Source organism: Sturnira hondurensis, unplaced genomic scaffold (assembly GCF_014824575.4).
Source record: "Sturnira hondurensis isolate 20B ecotype Veracruz unplaced genomic scaffold, ASM1482457v3 Scaffold0022215, whole genome shotgun sequence".
NCBI lineage: Eukaryota > Metazoa > Chordata > Mammalia > Chiroptera > Phyllostomidae > Sturnira > Sturnira hondurensis.
In genome coordinates, this window is record NW_028094846.1 from 135,635 (window position 1) to 153,234 (window position 17,600).

The 17,600-nt window shown below is 59.2% G+C and overlaps 2 protein-coding genes across 7 annotated transcripts in view; both read right to left on the reverse strand.

The window, feature by feature from the left end:
- Nucleotides 1-17,600, reverse strand: part of NECTIN4 (nectin cell adhesion molecule 4) — a 36,079-nt gene that overhangs the window by 6,827 nt on the left and 11,652 nt on the right. For 2 of the 5 annotated variants that reach the window (XM_037035244.1, XM_037035242.1), the window contains exons 7-9: nucleotides 17,281-17,356; nucleotides 16,914-16,988; nucleotides 15,782-16,570 (exon numbers count right to left, since the gene is read on the reverse strand). In XM_037035244.1, the coding sequence (XP_036891139.1) occupies nucleotides 16,346-16,570; nucleotides 16,914-16,988; nucleotides 17,281-17,356 (376 nt within the window). In that variant the 3' untranslated portion in view covers nucleotides 15,782-16,345. Of the gene's footprint in view, nucleotides 1-15,781; nucleotides 16,571-16,913; nucleotides 16,989-17,280; nucleotides 17,357-17,600 lie in introns of those variants that run through there. The other 3 variants (XM_037035245.1, XM_037035247.1, XM_037035246.1) reach the window with 2 other exon arrangements.
- On the reverse strand, nucleotides 1,484-14,546 carry ARHGAP30 (Rho GTPase activating protein 30). 2 transcript variants are annotated; one of them, XM_037035240.1, is made up of 12 exons: nucleotides 14,100-14,546; nucleotides 10,101-10,203; nucleotides 7,908-8,052; nucleotides 7,338-7,420; nucleotides 7,081-7,188; nucleotides 6,369-6,496; nucleotides 5,800-5,974; nucleotides 5,604-5,707; nucleotides 5,449-5,526; nucleotides 4,514-4,897; nucleotides 3,303-3,574; nucleotides 1,484-3,212 (listed from the first exon to the last, which is right to left on the reverse strand). In XM_037035240.1, the coding sequence occupies exons 1-12, from the start codon at nucleotides 14,197-14,199 to the stop codon at nucleotides 1,575-1,577; spliced, it is 3,318 nt and encodes a 1,105-aa protein (XP_036891135.1). In that variant the 5' UTR covers nucleotides 14,200-14,546; the 3' UTR covers nucleotides 1,484-1,574. The 2 variants fall into 2 exon arrangements, with proteins under 2 accessions (XP_036891135.1, XP_036891136.1); XM_037035241.1 differs by lacking the exon at nucleotides 14,100-14,546 and having other exon boundaries at nucleotides 7,908-8,048; nucleotides 10,101-10,180.

A 17,600-nucleotide genomic window follows, 5' to 3' on the forward strand; every position in this document is an offset into this window, starting at 1 on the left:
CCTGCGCCTTCCCACTTCCGTCGGCTCCATCTTGATGAGGGCGGAAGCGAGCGACTTCCCGGGGTCCGAGAATATGCGGCTGAAGGCCAAAGGGCTTTCGGCAAGAACGGGGCAAATACGACTAACTTGTGCTTCCCTCTTCCTGCTGGACAGGGCCTTTTTATTTACTTGCTAGAAAGGGAGGCCCCTCGGCCGGCGGCGCCATCTTTAACAAGGGCTAAAGAAAACTATCTGGAATCGGGACACCTATTTGTAGTGTTTCCGGCTGGAGGTTAGGGTGCCTTGGCACACTTGGGTCTGGGTACGCCTTTGTATTAGCGTCCGCAGTCACTAGCCCAAAGACCTTCAAGGCTTCCAGCCTGTGAGGCTGTTTCTGCAGCGTGATCTCGACGCCCGCTCTTCACTGTCGGCTTGAGTCGCAGGTGTGGGATGTCGCAGGTCTCAGAGCCCCTGCCACTTACTACCTTGGAAATGTCGCGAGCCTCGGGACCTAAGGAGCCTTGGTTTTGTCAACCACGGAACGCTGAGACCAGTACTAGCCTGACACACAGAGTTGCTAGGGGACGAAGGAAAGGGTACATGGGGAACACAGCCTCTGCTGGTGCACAGGGAACATTACGCAAATGCAAGTTTCTCTTCCCAGTTTCCTGACCACCGTGAACCCAGCTCTAGTTTCTGGCCTCAGGTCTCCATGACAACCCCCATGCAGGAGCCCCGGAACAAGAAAAAGGACAAGGATGGGCCACACCTGAAATGGTGATGCCTGTCACCCAAGACTTGAATAAGAATAATGAAACTCCACAGTATTTACATGTAAAAATACAACTTTTATTCTGAGACATGGGCCCTTACTGGGATGGGACCGATGGGACCTATGGCCCCAGCCTGTCTAGAGAAGCCTTCCCGGGCCCTGAGTGGTGCCATTTCCTATCCCTAAAACAGGAGGAAGCTATTCCAAAAGAAGGGGGAAAAAAGGCCAAAGGGATCTGTGGGAGACCCCTGACGGCCACAGGAGGCAGAGGGTGGGGCAGCTGGAAAGGGAGCCAGTCCCTCCAACAAGCACTGAGTTCTCCAAAGAGCTCCTCGGACCTGTGGCTCCTCGTGTGGTGCAGAGGGCCAGGAGCTAAACAAGGTCCCACAACACAATGAGGACCAAGGGCCTTGAGGACCATAGGCTCTGGCCTGGCCTGGCCTCCTCGCCTCCACGCTGGGGCTTCCCTGAAGAGAAGTTCACAGACTCAGGAGGGCAGATGCTTGGAGTTCCCCTTCATTCTTCCCTTTGAGAAACCTCTCTGTTTTCTGCCTACTCTTTGTTCCCTTTGGCCGATGACCTCACTCCCTAGGAACAGGCCCTTGGTGGCTTTCTTGGGAATCTCCTGAGGGATGAGTGCTTTGTGTCTGACACAAGTTCCGGAAAACCAGCCGGGACAGTGCCTCCCATAGTCAGAGAGAAACTGGAGGGCCAAAGCCCAGAGAATTGGGCGCTGCCTCTGCTCAGGCTGCAGAAGACACCGCTGTCAGGGACTCCAGATTGAAGACCATGTACTGTACTATGATCAGCACTCTGGCCCTGATCATAGTCCCTCATCCTTCCCCGGGTTGGCCTGTGTTTCAAATGCATATGTTCGGCGCTGTGGGGGCACAAGTGGGTGAAGGGCCTGGGGTTCTCTGGGGGGCAGACTAAATCGGCTCCGGGGTTCAGACCTTTCCGTGCCTTCAGCGGGGAGCTCCAGGAAGCTGAGGGGCCGAGGGGAATGGGCAGGGATCCCGCTGCAGGGAGAGGTTCTGGGGATAAGGCTATAGTCCTCACCCCCAGTACAGGTCTGTGTCCTCCGAACTCCCTGAGCCTCAGTTCTCTGGCGGTCCCGGGCCAGGGCCACAGCAGCATCAAAGGAAAGGCTGCCCCCATTCCGCCAAGAGGAGCGAGAGGCTCGGGACCCCCAAACCCTCTCTCCGGGAGTCCCATCCAGCCGACCAGGTCTTGGGCATGGGTTTGCAGGCGCCACGTGGATCTTGCTACACATTGCACCGGGCATCTTGGCAAACTGTGGCTTAGGGGGCACCACTGGCACAGAGCGGACCTGTTGGACCTGAACCAGGGTGGAAGCCAGGCGCATGCCCACACTGCCAGCTGAGCTAAGGGGACAGGGGCACAGACTGCAGCCCTCTTGACTGGGCTGCCCGTCGGGCTCCATCTCCTCCGGCCTGGGTGGCTGTGGGGCTGCTTGTTCTGTCTCAGAGGACTGGTCATTGCCCTCTTTGGCACTGTCAACCTCCAAGGACACTACATACAACCCTTCTAGGAGAAAGCCCCCTTCTAGACGGTCCCCTCCAGCCCTCTGCTCTCCCTCTGCCTCTCCGTCCCCACTCTCCCGCTCCTTGCTGACCTCCTCTGGCCCTCCTCCAGCTGCTGCTTCTGCACTCCTGTCTTCACCATCTCCTCGGTCTTCTCTTGCCTCTGGGTCTCTGTTCCCCCACTGCCCTCGGACCTCCCCCTCCCCCTTTCTGCCTCCCTCAGCCTCTGGTGTGTGCACCACCTCCCATCTCTCCTCAGCAGCTTGCTTTTCCTGGTCCCTCTGCTGGGGGTCCCTGCCAGCTTCCACCCCAGCTTCCTCTCCTACCTCAGCCTCCTCCCATCTCTCAGTCGTTCTCTCCTCCTCCTCCTCCTCACTCCGCTCTCCTGTTTTCTCCACACCCTTAGCTTCCTCCAGATGCTCATCCTCCTGCAGGCCTTTGGGTTCCTTGTCCTTGGCTTCTGTCTCTTCCCCACTCCCTTCTTGCAAATTGCCCATCATCTCTTGGCTTACCCCAGGATCCCCTCCTCCCTCACCTGTCTCTCCAGCCTCCACCTTGCCCTCTGGACTCCCCTCAGCCTCCTCCCTGATGTCCCACCTGCTGCCAGCCTCAGCCTCCATGTCCTCCCCAACTTCCCAGCATGGCTGCCCCCTCTCAGCCTGCCCTGGAGCTTCCTGTCCTCCACACTCAGCTGCCTCTTCTTCCAGACCGCCCAGGCTCTCCCAAGCCTGGGGTTCGGGCTCCAGAAGGGGACTGAGGTCGTCGTAGGCACTCAGGAAGACTTCCTCCCCGCTCTCCTCCTCTGCCATAGGCCCAGGGCCTGTTGAGTCTGAGCAGCAGCAGCTGGGAGCCAGGACAAACTGGGCATCATCCAGAGACAGCTCGTCCAGAGGCGGCTCCACGGAGAACTCCTCCACCTGCGGGCACAGCACGTGGTTCAGGACCAGTGTCCCTGTCTCCCTTCTGCATTCTTTGCCTCCCCTCGTCCCAGCATGGCTCCCCCTCACCTGAGGCCCAGCTCCTAGCAGCTCCTCCAGGTAGCCGATCCCAGGGTCGTCGTCCCCAGGGGAGAAGGCTGCTCCTGTGGCTCCAGCCTTGGCCACGTCCCCAGCCTCCACCCCCACCCACTCGGGCTCTGAGCCGCTTGAGTCCTCCAGGAAGGAGAAGGAGTCCTGCACCTCCTGGGACAGGCAGTCCTCCAGGGCCGGAGCTGGGGCCAGGGCCGCAGGGCCTGAGTCAGCCAGGGCACCCGGGGTTGGACTTGCCTCTGACTTCTCATCTGTTGGAAGAGGGGTAGTCCCAGGAATATGAAGATCAAGGTCAGCTCCAACCCTTTTCCCACAAGGGTCTTCCAGGCATTGCTGCCCTGGGGCCCAACATGCCCAGCTTGGCCTTTTACCTGGCTGATTTCTTCAGACCAATATTCTGAACTTACTGACTTACAGCTGCCTTTGTCCTCTTCCTACCAGATGCCAGGCACCGTGCTGTACGTTTTAAAATGCATTATCTATTTCCCCACAAAAGCACCCCATGCTATAGGACATTTGCCTCCATTTTACACATGAGGAAACTGAGGCTGCCAGAGAGTAAGCGGTTTGTCCAAGGTCACAGGACAAGGGGTGCAGGCGAAGTTTGATCCCATAGCTGCTCCGTGGTCATGCCCTTGCCCCCGACGCTGAGCTGCCCGCGCTTCTCATCCTCGGTGCTTCAGGAGCACGGTGAGAGCAGTGCTCAGCTCCCAGTTCTGCCACCGCCCACCTAAACCAGTGACACATGGCTTAACCAAGACTCCAGTGCGACTGCCATGACACAAGGATGGCAACAATACCTGTGTCGTAAGACCATGAGAAAATGAAAAACGCTAACACCTGCAAAGTCCTTAACACAGCATTTGGCACATAATAAGCCTTCGATGAGTGCCAGCTGGTGTGGCTGATCTGACTGCCGTTACTACCACCAGCGGTGCATGTCCACCTTGTGCGTGGTGATCCCCACCACGTGTGTCCCACAGGACCTTGTAGTGTGTGTACAAGAGCCCCTCTGCGTTTATTCCATGCGAGTGCATTATGTTACTGGATTCCCTCAGCCTTGAACCAGGGGTGGGAGCTGAAAGGAACCACCTAAAGCCAGGGGCTGAGGCCTCTTTCCTCCCCTCACCAGAGCTTCAGCCTGTTCCCCAGTCACCACTTCCAGTCCTGGGCAGTCCCTGGGTCCTCACCTGGGGGGCCGGGGCCAGGGCCGGAGGCAGGGCTTGGCCGGGGCTGTAGCGCAGGGCACTCCAGGCCACGGGTGAGCCTGGCCAAGGACACGTTAGAGATGATGTTCGGGGGCACATTGAGGATGGAGGTGATGTGCAGTGGAAGGTTGACGTTGTACGGGTCTGAGATGTGGACGCCAGCACAGCGTTCCGCACGGCTGCTGCCCCCAGCACGGGCTGCTGGCCGCCCAGCCCGTGGAGTTCCTGGCTCAGAGTTCGTGCTGCCCAGGGCCTCTGCCTCGAGCTCCACTTCACCCTCTGGCCCCTCTGCAGAATCGTTCTCCAATCTCTCAGGCATCAGCGGGCTGGGCTGGGGGCTGCTGGGGGCCAGCAACCCCTCTGGCTCTGTGGAGGAGAGAGAGGCAGGTGGTGGCCCCCGCTGCAAGGGACCTGGACTGTTCAGGACTGTTCTGGAACAGAAGAGAATGCTCCCTGCTCCCTGCTCCCTGGAGCCTGACGGTCGGGACTGCCCGAATGAGACCACACCCATATTCCCTTGGCCACACAGCAAACCTTCCCCAGCCTGCAGGTCACATGTGGCTCAGCCCTTCTACACACTCCTGAGAGCCCCCTCCTTCCCTGCAGATGCCATCACTGGCTGTCACCCCCACACACACATGCCACCGTGTCCCTGCATGTACTCGTGTGAGCACACCCATAGAGCAGATGACAAACACCCTGTAACCTGGCATCCAGCACTATGGCTGGTATGCAATAGATACTAGTCACGTATTTTGAAATTAGTGGGTACACTTGGCTCCGAGTGCACACACACAAATGCACAGGCAGTGGTCTGGTTCACAACACTGTCATTCCCCTACAGATACACTCACAGACGCTCACAGGCCCTCGCTGTGAATGCCACAGCACACTCGCAGTTGCACGTCTGTGCTCACCATCGCTGGCCCCTGCCGACGCACTCAGTGAGTCCATGCTCTTGGCTGGCCTCAGGGTGCCCTTATCCGATTTGTCCTCTGCAAGACAAGCGGGCGTGTGGATCCAGGGCCTGGCATGCCCACGATGGAGCTCCCACCCATCTGCCCACACTTACCTCTGTCCTCAGCGCCCCGTGGGAGTTTACGCTTGGTCTCGTGGCCAGAGCGGCCCAGGTTGAATATGGATCTCCATTTTCTGACCTTCAGAGACCCTTTCCTCCTGGAGGCAGTGGAGACACCAGTGGGGTTGGGTCCGGAGGCCGGGGGGGGGGGGCAGCAGGGGGCCAGGAGCACCCAGGAGGGAAGCCTCACTTGTGCTCTGCGATCTCAATGATAGTGTGATAGGGACGCATCTGGGGGGGTCCATCGCCAGCCTGCAGGACGCTGGGCAGGTGGTGGGGCAGCGACCTGGGCATGAGGTCCTCGGGGCCGCCTGATGCCCGGAGCCCTGGAAGGGATCGCCATCCGCCACTGTCTAGGTCACCGCCTAGGAAGAGAAGAGGACTCACCAGCCAAGAACAGAGAAGTGACAGGGCATTGGACCCCAGCTCCTCCTCGCACCTAATCACTCACCAGCTGGGGATGTGTGGGGAGGGGGGAACCCTGGTCTAGCTCCTCAAGAGTGAGTTAGTCCTCAGTATGGCCAAGCAGGCCAGGGGGTCCAGGACTGTGGCCTGGTGGGCTGGGGTAACAATGAGCCGTCGCTGGTGTCGAGAGCTAGGACAGTGAGTGGAGATCCAGTCGGGCCCTGCACTGTGGGCAGGCAGAAGAGGCCTAGACAGGCTTTCTCATCTGCAGGGCAGGGAGCCCGAGCCACTGGTCGGGCAGGCCCTAATGCTGACTCGACCCCTCACACAGGCGGTGGTGGGGAGGGCACGCACCAGAGAGAGCACTGCCCCCGAAGAGCCGGTCCACGTGTGTGAGGATGAACTCGACCACAATGGACTGCACACGCACCTCCATGAAGGCCGCCGTGCCGTTGAAGCCGGAGGCCTCTATGTCCTTAGACCTGTGAGGACACGGAGTCATCCCTGCCCAGTGCCCCCACGCATCCTTATCCACACTCTCCCTGAAAGTGCCTTACACCCTTTCCCCGCTGTGCCCTTAAGAGCCCCACCCCCACCTCTTAAACCAGATATGTGGTTCACGTCTCTATCGTCACTTCCTCCAGGAAGCCTTCTTGGACACCCTCCTCAGAATCAATCTCCACTTCCGTGGGACTCCGGGGGCCTGTTTGTAATGCATACCAGGACTTCTCATAACACAGCCTGCCCTGCACCACAAGGAATGACCCACAGGCCGGTTGCTCAATAAATACTTGACCCGGACCCATCCTGTTCTAGTCCCTGAGCTCAATGACACAGGGTGACCCTGGCCCTAACCGTTAAGGACTTTACTCAAGCTCAGAGCTGGCATCAAAGGAGTAAGCCCCATGCCACTGGGTGTAATTCTGAACCTTCCTGTGTCTCACTGGGCTCCTTGAGACCCTCGGTCCCCTGTCCAACACACCCACCCAGCCACCCTGTCCTGCCACCACCTTCTGGGGGCTAGGCTCTGCCAGGACCCCCACACGCTGCTCCCTCATGCACCCACCTCAGCAGGTTGGGGGCCCACACAATGGCCAGGTTGCGGGCGTGCATGTTGGTCTGGGCGCTGAGTGAGGCCATGTGCACCAGGTGGCGCATGAGGAACTCCAGGGTCCTGCAGAGAGGGGCACCGGGGTCAGGGTCACACAGGGATCATAAGGCAGGAGTAAGGCTGGGGCCTGGGTGCTGGGAGAGAAAGGACACATCGAGGCCCCAGGTGGAGGGAGCCAGGCTGGGGGTGGGATGTGGAGACACCCCACATACCTGTAGTTTGGGACAGGGAGCTCTCGAAGCACCTCTAGGATCTTGACCAAGCGTTCGGGCTCCAGTTGCACGGCCACAGCCTCCTGGTCGGGGTGGGGGGGGTGGGGATAGTTCAAGAAGCAGGCATCAGTGACTCAGCCTGCCCTGAGTCCTCCCCAGAGCTCTGAGGCAAACCCTCAGACGCAACCGCGCTGCCTTGCACTGTCCTTGACCTGGAGCTAAGGATGCACACAGACAGCGCCAGGGATAGCCCCGAGTCTGGGGCCCACAGACCCGCAGCCGAACCCTGGCCTGCCACTGAATGGCTTTATGACCTCGGACAACTCACTCACGGTCACTCTCTGCCTTAGTGTCCTCTGCCAGTGACACTCCGGCAGTGGACCACGTCCACACCCTGCCCCCTGCCGTGGGTGCCCAGAGTTGGTGGCGTTGTTCCAAAGGTCCAGGGAGGCCTCACCCGCCCGGTGTGGCCAGTGTGGGCGGCTGGCACACCCCTGCCATTTGGGGCCTCCTGGTGCCACTGTGTCAGTCAGCAAAACCAGAGCAGCTGCCCCCCAGGCCTCCACTCACAGCGAACTTGTCATAGAGCCGGTATGTGAGCAGGGGGTCCGGCAGCTCTCTGAAGTAGGCCTTGCACAGGGAGGACACGCAGTGGATGTCCTGCAGGTAAACATCTCGCCGCAGGTCTGGCTTCCGCTCTGCCTCGAACTCCTGCCTGGGGAGGTGCAGAGTGGTCAGGAGTGCTGGGCGTCAGGAGAAGTGAGGGAGCAGCAGGGAGGCGCTCCGGGCGGGCCTGAGGGTCAGCGTGTGTGGGGCTTGGGAGGAAGACACTGGGCTGTGCACATGGACACACAGGGCAGGTGTGAGGAGGGTGAGTGGGTCAGTGCGAGGAGGGGGTCCACGTCGGGGGGCACAGATGCAGGTGTAGCAATGTAGGTGTGGGTGGGGGTCGGTAGAAGTGGGCGCTGAGCCTGAGTGTGTTTCTGGGTACGTGGATGGGTGGGAGAGTGTAACCTTAGAACAGAGGTGTCAAACTCACTTTCCCCGGGGGCCACATCAGCCTCATGGTTGCCTCCAAAGGGCCAAATGTAATTTCAACTCCTCAGCTATCAAGGAGAAGTAACATTTATAGAGCCCTAAAATTACATTAGGCCCTTTGAAGGCAACCATGAGGCTGATGTGGCCCCCACTGAGAATGAACTTGACACCCCTGACTTAGAAGGAAACATGAGTAAAGGTAGATCTTTATAACATTGGATATGACACCAAGAGCACAGACAGCCAAAAAAACAATGAGTTGAACACCAAAATTACAGCCCTGGCTGGTATAGTTCAGTGGATTGAGTACAGGCCTGCGAACCAGAGGATCCCAGTTCGATTCCCAGTCAGGGCACATGCCTGGGTTGCAGGCCAGTTCCCAGCAGGGGACTCATGAGAGGCAACCATACATTGACATTTCTCTCCTTCTCTCCTTCCCTTCCCCTCTAGATAAATAAATAAAGGATGAGGGACTAGAATAGACATTTCTCCAAAGAAGATGTACAAATGCTTGTACAACAAAAGATGCTCCACAAGGTTGGCCATTAGAGAACCGTAAGTGCAGAGGGAGCAGCACCGCACACCCCCTGGGGAGACTACAGTAAAAAGACACAGAGTAACAAGTGTTGGCGGAGGGGCGGACAAGTTGCAGCCCTCAGTAGGCAGGGCTGCAAAACTCGTAGGCGGGGCTGCAAAACAGCACAGCTGCTGCTTGGCGGCTCCTTTAAATGTTGAGAGTCAATGCTGAGTCACCCTGTGGCCCAGCAACATGGCAACACGGCAACCCGACAACCCAACTCCTGTGCACACACTCTGGGGAGCTGAGAACACACATCAGCACAAACATGCACACACGGACAGTTTATAGCACCATGTTCATGTTCGCAGCAGCCAACCATCTGAACAGCCTGTAACTGACGAATGAGTACAGTACAGGTGGCCAAACCATGCAGTGGAACATCATTCAACCATGAAAAAAGGAACGAAGTACTGGTACATGCAACAACACACGTGAACCTCAAAAACATGCCAAGCAAAAAAGCCAGCCACACAGGGTTACGACATGATCTGTTTGTGTGTGAAATGAGCAGAAGAGGAAAATATATCCAGACAGAAGTGGACAATGGGTGGCCAGGGGCTGGGGGAGGGGGTATGGAGTGATGGCTGTGGGTGTGGGGTTGCTTCTGGGGAGATGAAACATTCTGGAATTAGTGGTGATGGTTGTACAACCTGTGAATATACTCAAAACCACTACAATGGGCATTTTTTCCTCCTGACCCTCACCCAAGGACACGCTCACTGGTTTTAGAGAGAGAGGAAGAAAGAGAGAGAAACATCAATAGGTTGCCTCCCCTGCGTGCCCCAACCAGGGATCAAACCCACAAACTTTTGGTGTATGGACAACATTCCAAGTAACTGAGCCACCCGGCCAGGGCTGAAGTGTACATGTTTAAGTGGTGAGTTTCACCGCATGAGAATTATATCTAATTTTTTAAAGGTGGGTGGGTGTGCGTGGGAGTGGAGGGTGTGTGCATATGTGTGTCCATGTGTGCACACCAGCCTGGGGTGGCAGCACACAGTCTCAGCTTCTCCTGAGCAGACTCCAGAGCACCTCCTTCGGACAGTGCCGGGCACTGTGTTTCCCTCTCCCTACCTCCCCTCACCCTCTGGCTTACTGGTGTCCTGGCCTCCCAGCCCTCCTGAAACCTCCCGACTCAGACTCACCGGAGCCTCTGGATGTTGGAGGAGACCCCTGAGAGGCGGTAGATCCCGTCCACCACTCCGTACTCCTCCACGAACTCCGCACAGGTCCTGAGCACCTGGGGCACTAGGGGCGTAGGGACAAACGCTGAGGCATCAGAGCCGCCCAGGGCCTAAGAAGTGGGAGCACCAGGGAGGGGCCTGGGGAGGGCAGTGCCCGTGGGATGCGGCTTGTCCGAAAGATTCTCACGGGGCGTCAGCGCCACCCCCCCCACCCCCCAACAGCCCCTCTGCCCACCGCGTCTAGAGCCTGCGTCCCTCCATCCTGGGCAAGGGAGCTTCTTGCCTCTCCAGACTGCCCATTCCTTCTAGAAAGTTCTGCCTTAGTGGAAACCACTCGCTTCTCTGGGACTTTTAAAGGGGCGACAATCCGGTTGGAAGTGTTATGTCCATGCACTTCCAGGACCAGTCTTTACCCTGAGTCCCAACCAAAACTCGGACGGGGCCAGCGGGGATGGGTGCAAAGCACACCCTCTGGTAAGGCCGTGCGTGGGCATCAGTTCTGTCACCAAAAGGCGCACAAAACAGTGACAGACCTTCAGCCAGCTCAGTTCAGGAGAGAAGCACCCACGGGCCCACTGAGCACTGCGCGTCACGCATTCCCGTCCCCGTCTGGCAGGGAGAAAAACCGAGGACGGAAGACTAATGAGTGCCCAGGGCCACGCGGCTGGAACCAGGATGCAAATCCAGAAGCTCCAAAAGCCGCGTGGTGTCTCCCCGCCCCTGCCCCTCCGCTGTTTCTAGACCTTAGGCTCCTTAGGTACAGGATCTAAGTGTGACCCGTCTCAATATCCTCTCACGATCTGACATGGTGTCTCACGCATGGGGAGCTCATGTGTGAACCCCAGCCCCACCATTCCCTGTTTTAAATCCTTTGTGATACGAACATCCTGCTCCACCCCAATCTTCATTGCTTACCTCAGATATAATACCAGAATAATATCGAAATTAAGCGTCAGCTCCCCAGCAGGGAGGAAAAGACCCTTCACAGATCAGGTCTCAGCGGCCGCTCCAGCCGCAGCGCCAGGCGGTTCCCCGACAGACCCTGCGATCCAGCCCTTTGCTGCTCCGCGAACGAGGTGGTACCACGTCCCTCCCCTGACACCCACTCATGTCTCTTCCGGGCTGAAAGCGTCCCACCTCTGACTCTGGGGAACGCCTGTGCGCCCCTCAAATCACCTCGAACACCGCCCCCCCCATTCTGAGCCCTTCACTTATTGTAGTTCCGCACTCCTTTCTTTATCCCTGTGTTATGATTTGTTTCTTTTCTATCTATGACTTTGGACACAGTGTAACATCCTCCCCAGCATCCAGCCCAGTGTTGAAACATAGTACATAGTAAATGTTTATTGAATGATTCAGTTAACTAGCAATCGATTATGAGAATTGGTGGCAGCTCTTGGAGACAATGCAGACTATTTCAAAGATAAAACATCGAGTCCTGTTAACTGAGACCCACCCGAGCTCAGGTGCCCGAGTCAGAAAACGCCGTGTCTCTCCTGAGCCTCCTGGCTGTCTTCTCCTACGGGCTCTGGGCGTCTCACAGCTGATTGAGCTTCCCTCCGCCTTGGCCACCAGGAAGCTCCGAGCCGCCTCCACCAACCACAGAGACCCTGATTCACCCTCTGGGCACCGATCTGACCCTTCCTCCCATTTTCCTATCAGCCCAGTTCCTTCGTCCTTTACTCTTTTTCTAAAGTTTTGGGTTTGGAAGTCATCCATTCCAAGCTCTTTGCGGAATTCAGAGAGACCGAGACACAGAATGGAGGGAACCATAAATCCATCCTCTATGATTGAAAACCCTCCTCGAAGGACCTGCTATCCACGCCCTCTGGCCCCTGCAGCCCAGAGCTAGGACTCAAGAAAGGTCGCAGCAGTTAGGGAACCCTTTGCCCCAAGGCTGTGAAAGTGTGGGCTGGCACACCAGTCACCTTGAGAGTGACAGCTTCCTTAACCTTCGCAGCTCAGTCCCTTCTCCCACCTCCACTCTTTCCTGGCCCTGGGTCGCCACCCCTCCCCCAGGACCTGTGCCCCCAGCGATGGTCCCTGAGCTCCGGTGCCCAGCACTGCGCACCGATGATGCGTGGCTTCCAGGCAGAACAGAGGCTCTGCTCTTGGGGAGGTGAGGCTACACCCAGTTTTGGCCGCCGCATGACTCATACACAGGCTGCTGCCACCTAAACCCCAGGTCCTTTCCACATGAGCTGTAACCAGCAGGCAGGCCTTCCCCATCCTGTCCTCTGTTGGTTTCAAACCTCCAGAGAAGGCCCTTGGAGAATGCCTTCAGGGGCCTGGGGGGTCAGAGCCACAGAGGAAATGGGTCAAGGAGATGGGGGAAGAGAGAACAGGGTCAGAGAGATGGGAGGTAAGAGCTACAAGTTAGAGACAGGGTAGGGGAGGCAGAGACAGAGAGGTGTGGGGGCAGGTCACAGCCAGGGCCCAGAGAATCAGCAACCTCAACAAGGTGTCGAAAGAGATAGACATCAGGACCTGCTTGGGGCAAAAAGCTGGAAGATGGTGTTGAGATGGGTCTATCTACGGAGGAACCAAAGATAAATTAAATCAACCAGACACGCAGGTCCCCACTGGCCAGGGTTTTCATGTTTGCTGGGCCTTGGGTCAGCGAGAAGCCACCTGTCTGTGCCAGGGGAGCTGGACGAGGGGTAGCTGTCACTGCTGCTCTGGTGCCCAAGATTGCCCGCCCCCACCCCCGCTTGGGCTCAGGTGAGGCTCTGCTGGGCGGCGGGCTGCTTTCTCTCAGCCCCTGGGATGCGCTGAGGTAAGGATGCAGCAACCAGGTGTCTCTCCTTCCAGAGAGCGGCCCCTCACCTGCTGGCCCCGCAGACAGAGGGTCTGTTTTGGGAGGGAGAGGAGGCACTGGGTTTGCAGAGAATGAGTGGTGGGGAGTGCCAGCCCCATTCACTCTTGTGCCCTTGGCCTACAGCCTCTGTTCCCTGGAGGAATCCCTCCCTAGTAAAGGGGTCTCCTTGCAGCTGGGCTTTGCCCACGGAGAAGAGCAAAGCCCAGAGAGACCACTTCACTGTTCCACACTCTTCCTCGGTGCCTGGGCTTTCCCTTTGCCAAGGCCAGTGGGGACAGGGGCCCCTGGGGGAGGAGAAAAGGGGAAGAAGGTGTCTGGGGATGCGGGGCGGGGCCCTGAGCAGGAAACGAGCAGGAACCGAGTCCCCTGCCTGCACTGCAGGGGCCACAGCCCAGAGGAGAGGAGGACTAAGAGGAAATGACAGATTGGGTGGGGGTGGGGTGGGGGAAAGAACCAAGAGTGAAGAACGGGCCCTTCTCTGGGAGGAGCTGGACCAGCCGAAAACAAGCTGATCTGGGCGGCCAGGATACCTGCATTCACTTTCAGGGCAGATTGAGAAATGTGCTGAGCTGCCGCTCCCGCCCAGCACAGAGCCAGGCCTGCCTGGAGCTGCGATGGCCGTCCCTGGCCCTGCTCCTACCCAAGCCCCCTCCCAGGCCACCTAGGTGCCACCCGGCCTCCATTGCACCCTCAGCCCCACCTCCTGCTCCCTGGCGTCCCCCCCACGGTGACGGCTTCCCTCTGGCAGCTTCGCTGGCCCTCTGCTGTGGGCTTGTTTCCCTTCGCACAAGGAGAGCAGGGGATCCCAGACGACCAGGAGGGGTGTCCCCACCCTGAATCCTCCTCACCTGCCGCCCAGCAAGGCTGCCAGGGAACCAGGGCGCTCACCTCAGGCCCACACAGTCCTCCACCTGGAGCCCCTGAGGGCAGCCTCAGACTCAAGGGGGCCCTCCTCCTGTCTCCTTTCATTCAGACCGGAGGGCCTGCCGTCTCCCCCACAGCCTCCCTCTCCTGTCCCCAGGGGTCCACCTGCCTTCTCATGAAGCAGATTTCCACCTTGCCTGCTCCTCAGCCCCCAGTCACTGTCCCCACGGGCACCCCAGGACCCCCTCCCGCCCAGCAGCTCGGAGCAGCCTCCTTACCCTCCTGGCCCGAGTGCTGCAGGTGCTCCTGCAGGTCACAGCCAAACACTCGCTCCTTCGAGCCACCTCCCTTCTTCTTCCCCTTCTGCCGAGACTTCATGGCTGCAGTCCCAGGCCTCTGGCCCAGCCACCTCTGTCCCCCAGGACCTTTGGCCTAGTGGTCCCCCATGAAATCCCAAGCTGGCCTCTGGGCTTGGCCCGGCCCCAGGGGGCAGGGCTCCGAACTGGGGGTGGAGGGTGGCCTGGGCAACAGGCAACAGCCCCTGCCTCTGGGGCTCCCGCTGGCCACGCGGAAGTGGTCGTGGAAGAGGAAGTGCCAGGACCCTGGCACGAAGCTGGGTCTCGTGGCCGACCTGGCACTCGCCCCTCTCGACTGCTCGGGCCTGGGGCAGGAAGCTGTGCAGAGCCCCAAACCCGCTTCCTGTTAGAGCATCTTTGCAACCACAGGACCGGGGTGGGGGAGGCAGCTGACATTCACATCCTCACCCACATCAGGTTCGCTCATTGGCTGGGGACGCTGATGTCACAGCCTTGGGCAGGTGCTGGCGCCGAGCAGGTGACACACCCTTGGTGACCAGAATTCTGGGGTCCTGGGTGGAGACCTGAGGCCGCCCTGGGAGCAAGGCCACTCAGAGCCATGCCGAGCACACATGCTGAACACCCCTCTGGGACGTCCCTGAGCCTCAGTGTTCACGCAGATGACCCTAAGTCCTTCCAACTTGGTCGTTCCGGGGAACTCCTTTGGGGGTTGGTTTCTGTGTCTGCCTCTCCAGAGCACACAGATCCCCCGGGGAACTCACAGGTGGCCATCTGTCTGTCTTGTGGATGTCGTTCCTCTCCCGTCCCCTCCTGGACACAGGTACCTAACTCTTCCCTCCCTGGGACTGTAGGGGACGGTGGCGCTGAGACAAGAACAGAGTTTGGGGCTTACCTGGCTCTGGGGACAAGGAAGGGGCCAGACAGAACTGGAGTTTTCTATCTGTTTATTTAAAAACAGAATATCACTTTGTATGTACAAATGTGCACATATTTACATGGAATGTACATATGAGGAAGCCAGATCCAAGGTCCCGAGCTGGCTGCGGGGCAGGGTGGAGATTCTTTCCTCTGTTCCAGAGACCCAGAAGGTGAAGGCCAGGCGGGTTTGGGCACTCGGCCGGGGGATTTGAGCTGAGTGTGTCTGGGAGGACCAGGCACAAATAGGCCCCATCCCAACTCAGCCGCCACCCAGAGACATCGCCAGAAAAGCCCTGAGGAGGTAGCCCCAAGACCCTGGGGATGGAGACAGTCTTGCCCTCAGCAGCTCCACCGAGTACCCTGGACCCCCACCCTCTTTCCCCAACAACCAAACCAGGAACCCTCGGCACCAAGTCCCAACAACTGCCCACGGGGGCACAGGCCACTGTGGACACAGCTAAGAAAACAGGAGCCCAGGGGACCGAGGGTGGACCCCGCCCCCGAAGTCACAACCCAGGCGGACACCTTCAGACCCCACCAGCTCCAGGCTCCTTCCCAAGAGGCCGCCTGGGCTCAGATGCCTGAGAAGGAGCCTCTCTCAGACCCACAGGGAGTCAGTCCCAGGCTCTGGGCCGTGCCCAGCTCCCAAACAAACTGGCCTCACTTGAAGTGGAAGTGACTTCATACAAATCAAAAGTCTGTTTAAGTTTTTTTCTTCTCAAAGGGTTCAGAGCTTTAGCCCTTAAAGAGAGTATGTCCGTGCAGCAGGTCCTGAGGCCACCAGAGGGCAGAGGGCTTCTTCTGTAACAGCTGGAGTCTCACGGCCCCCAGGCCATGGCTCCACACTCGCCCTCTGGTGCCCAGTGCGGGAGCCCAGCTCCCCCACTCAGGAGGCCAGGCTCCAGCTCCAGCTGTGCCCGCACACCTGGAAATGCCTGCCGTCTCCACCTCTCGCCTCCAACCTCTGCGTCACTAATACTGCTCTTGGGTCTGAAGCGAACACCTGCGTTCACAGGCGGAGGTCTCACAGCCATACACACAGTACTCTCCACAAAGAGTCCCAAACACAGCCACCTCTCCACACACCCCCCCAGCCAACACTCACACTCACACTCACACTCACTCAGTGACCTGCACGCACGGCGTAGGGACGCAGCCAACGGGCCATCCTGGCATCAGACACAGGGGCCGGAGGGAAAGGTCGAGCAGTCCATGGGGTGTGGGGGTCCGAGAGAGTGGAGAGCCCCCACATCAGCAGAAGAGGGTGGGCTCGGGGAGGCGGGCCTGGGTCAGACCAGGTGCCCCCGCCCGTTGATGTAGATGCCGTTGCCCGTGGGCTTGGCCCTCAGCGTCCCATTCTCCTGTACAAAGTGGCTCATGGCCTGCTTGATGCCTTCGTCGCCATCCTCCTCCTCCTCTGCCCGCTCGGAGCCCGGGGACAGCAGCTCGGTCTGCGTCTCTATCTCCCTCACTGTGGTCAGCGTGGAGTAGCTGCGACCCTCTGGCTCCTCACTCTGCAGACGGAGGGTGCGGGTATGTCAGGGACCACAGCTGGGCAGTCAGACACGAGGGGCGGGGCCGGTGGGGCAAGGTGGGGCCGGAGGTCAGGCACAAGCAGGGATCAGGGGTCATGACTGTCTCAGAGGCACAGGGGACCAGAGAAGGAGCTGGGAGCAAGTGTTGGGTTGGGGACGTGGGGACGGAGACAGCGACAGAGGCAGAGCAGGGGTGTGGGGCTGGCAGCCTGAGCCAGGCCAAGGCGAGAGGGTCAGGGGAGGGGCCTTGGACCCAGCACACAGGAGCAAGAGTGGGGTCTGAGAAGAGTGGTGGGGATGCCGGTGGGGCCGGGGGCCTCACCATCACAGAGCAGCTACTGTTGTCCTTGAGACTATCATGGTGGCCCTCGGCTCTCAGCCCTACACTCTCCTCCGGCTGCAGGGCCCGGACATGGGGGAGGAGTCAGGACAGGGCTCAGCCTCTTCAGTCTGTCCTCCACCAGCCTCCTCCCGGACCACCGTCCCCCTGCCCCACAGCCCTCTCTCCTGAATACAAGTGTCCTCGCATCCATCCCAGCTCCCCAGCCCCAGCCTGGGATCAGTGCTCACGGTGGGTTCCTGCGGAGCCCAGGACATGCAAAGCAGCAAGGGCACCCCGCAAAGGCGCCCTGGCCCAGCCCCTGCTGGGAGTCAGTGGCCTGTGCTGCTACTCAGCAGGGAGCACGTACCTGGTTCCGGGGGTCCCCGTGGTGGGAATGCATCCTCCGGATGGAGTTCTCCCTGGTCAGGGTCAGCTCCTCCTCACTAGGAAAGACACCAGTGGGTCAGGAGCAGAGAGTCGTGGGGGCCCCCACAGTGAGCCCCGCCACTGGGACACGGAGCCGTGAGTTGGGCTGTCCCAGATGGGTGACTGAGTGGCCGCAGACTGCGTGTGGATGTGCACGCGTGTGCATGCGCAGACACCCGGGGGGCCTATGGATCCTCGTCCAGCCGTGGTCCCAGCTCCAAGCGCTTTCTCCCCTCCCCAAAGCCTCCCCCCACCTGCTGG

Excerpts from the sequence above, each read along its gene's own strand:
- ARHGAP30 (XM_037035240.1), bottom strand. The coding sequence starts at position 14,199 with ATGAAGTCTCGGCAGAAGGGGAAGAAGAAGGGAGGTGGCTCGAAGGAG. Across the intron at positions 10,204-14,099 it reads GCAGCACTCGGGCCAGGAGG|TGCCCCAGGTGCTCAGGACC; the intron begins GTAAGGAGGCTG and ends CTACGCCCCTAG. Across the intron at positions 4,898-5,448 it reads GTCGGCAGGGGCCAGCGATG|AGCCAGAGGGGTTGCTGGCC; the intron begins GTGAGCACAGAC and ends TCTCCTCCACAG.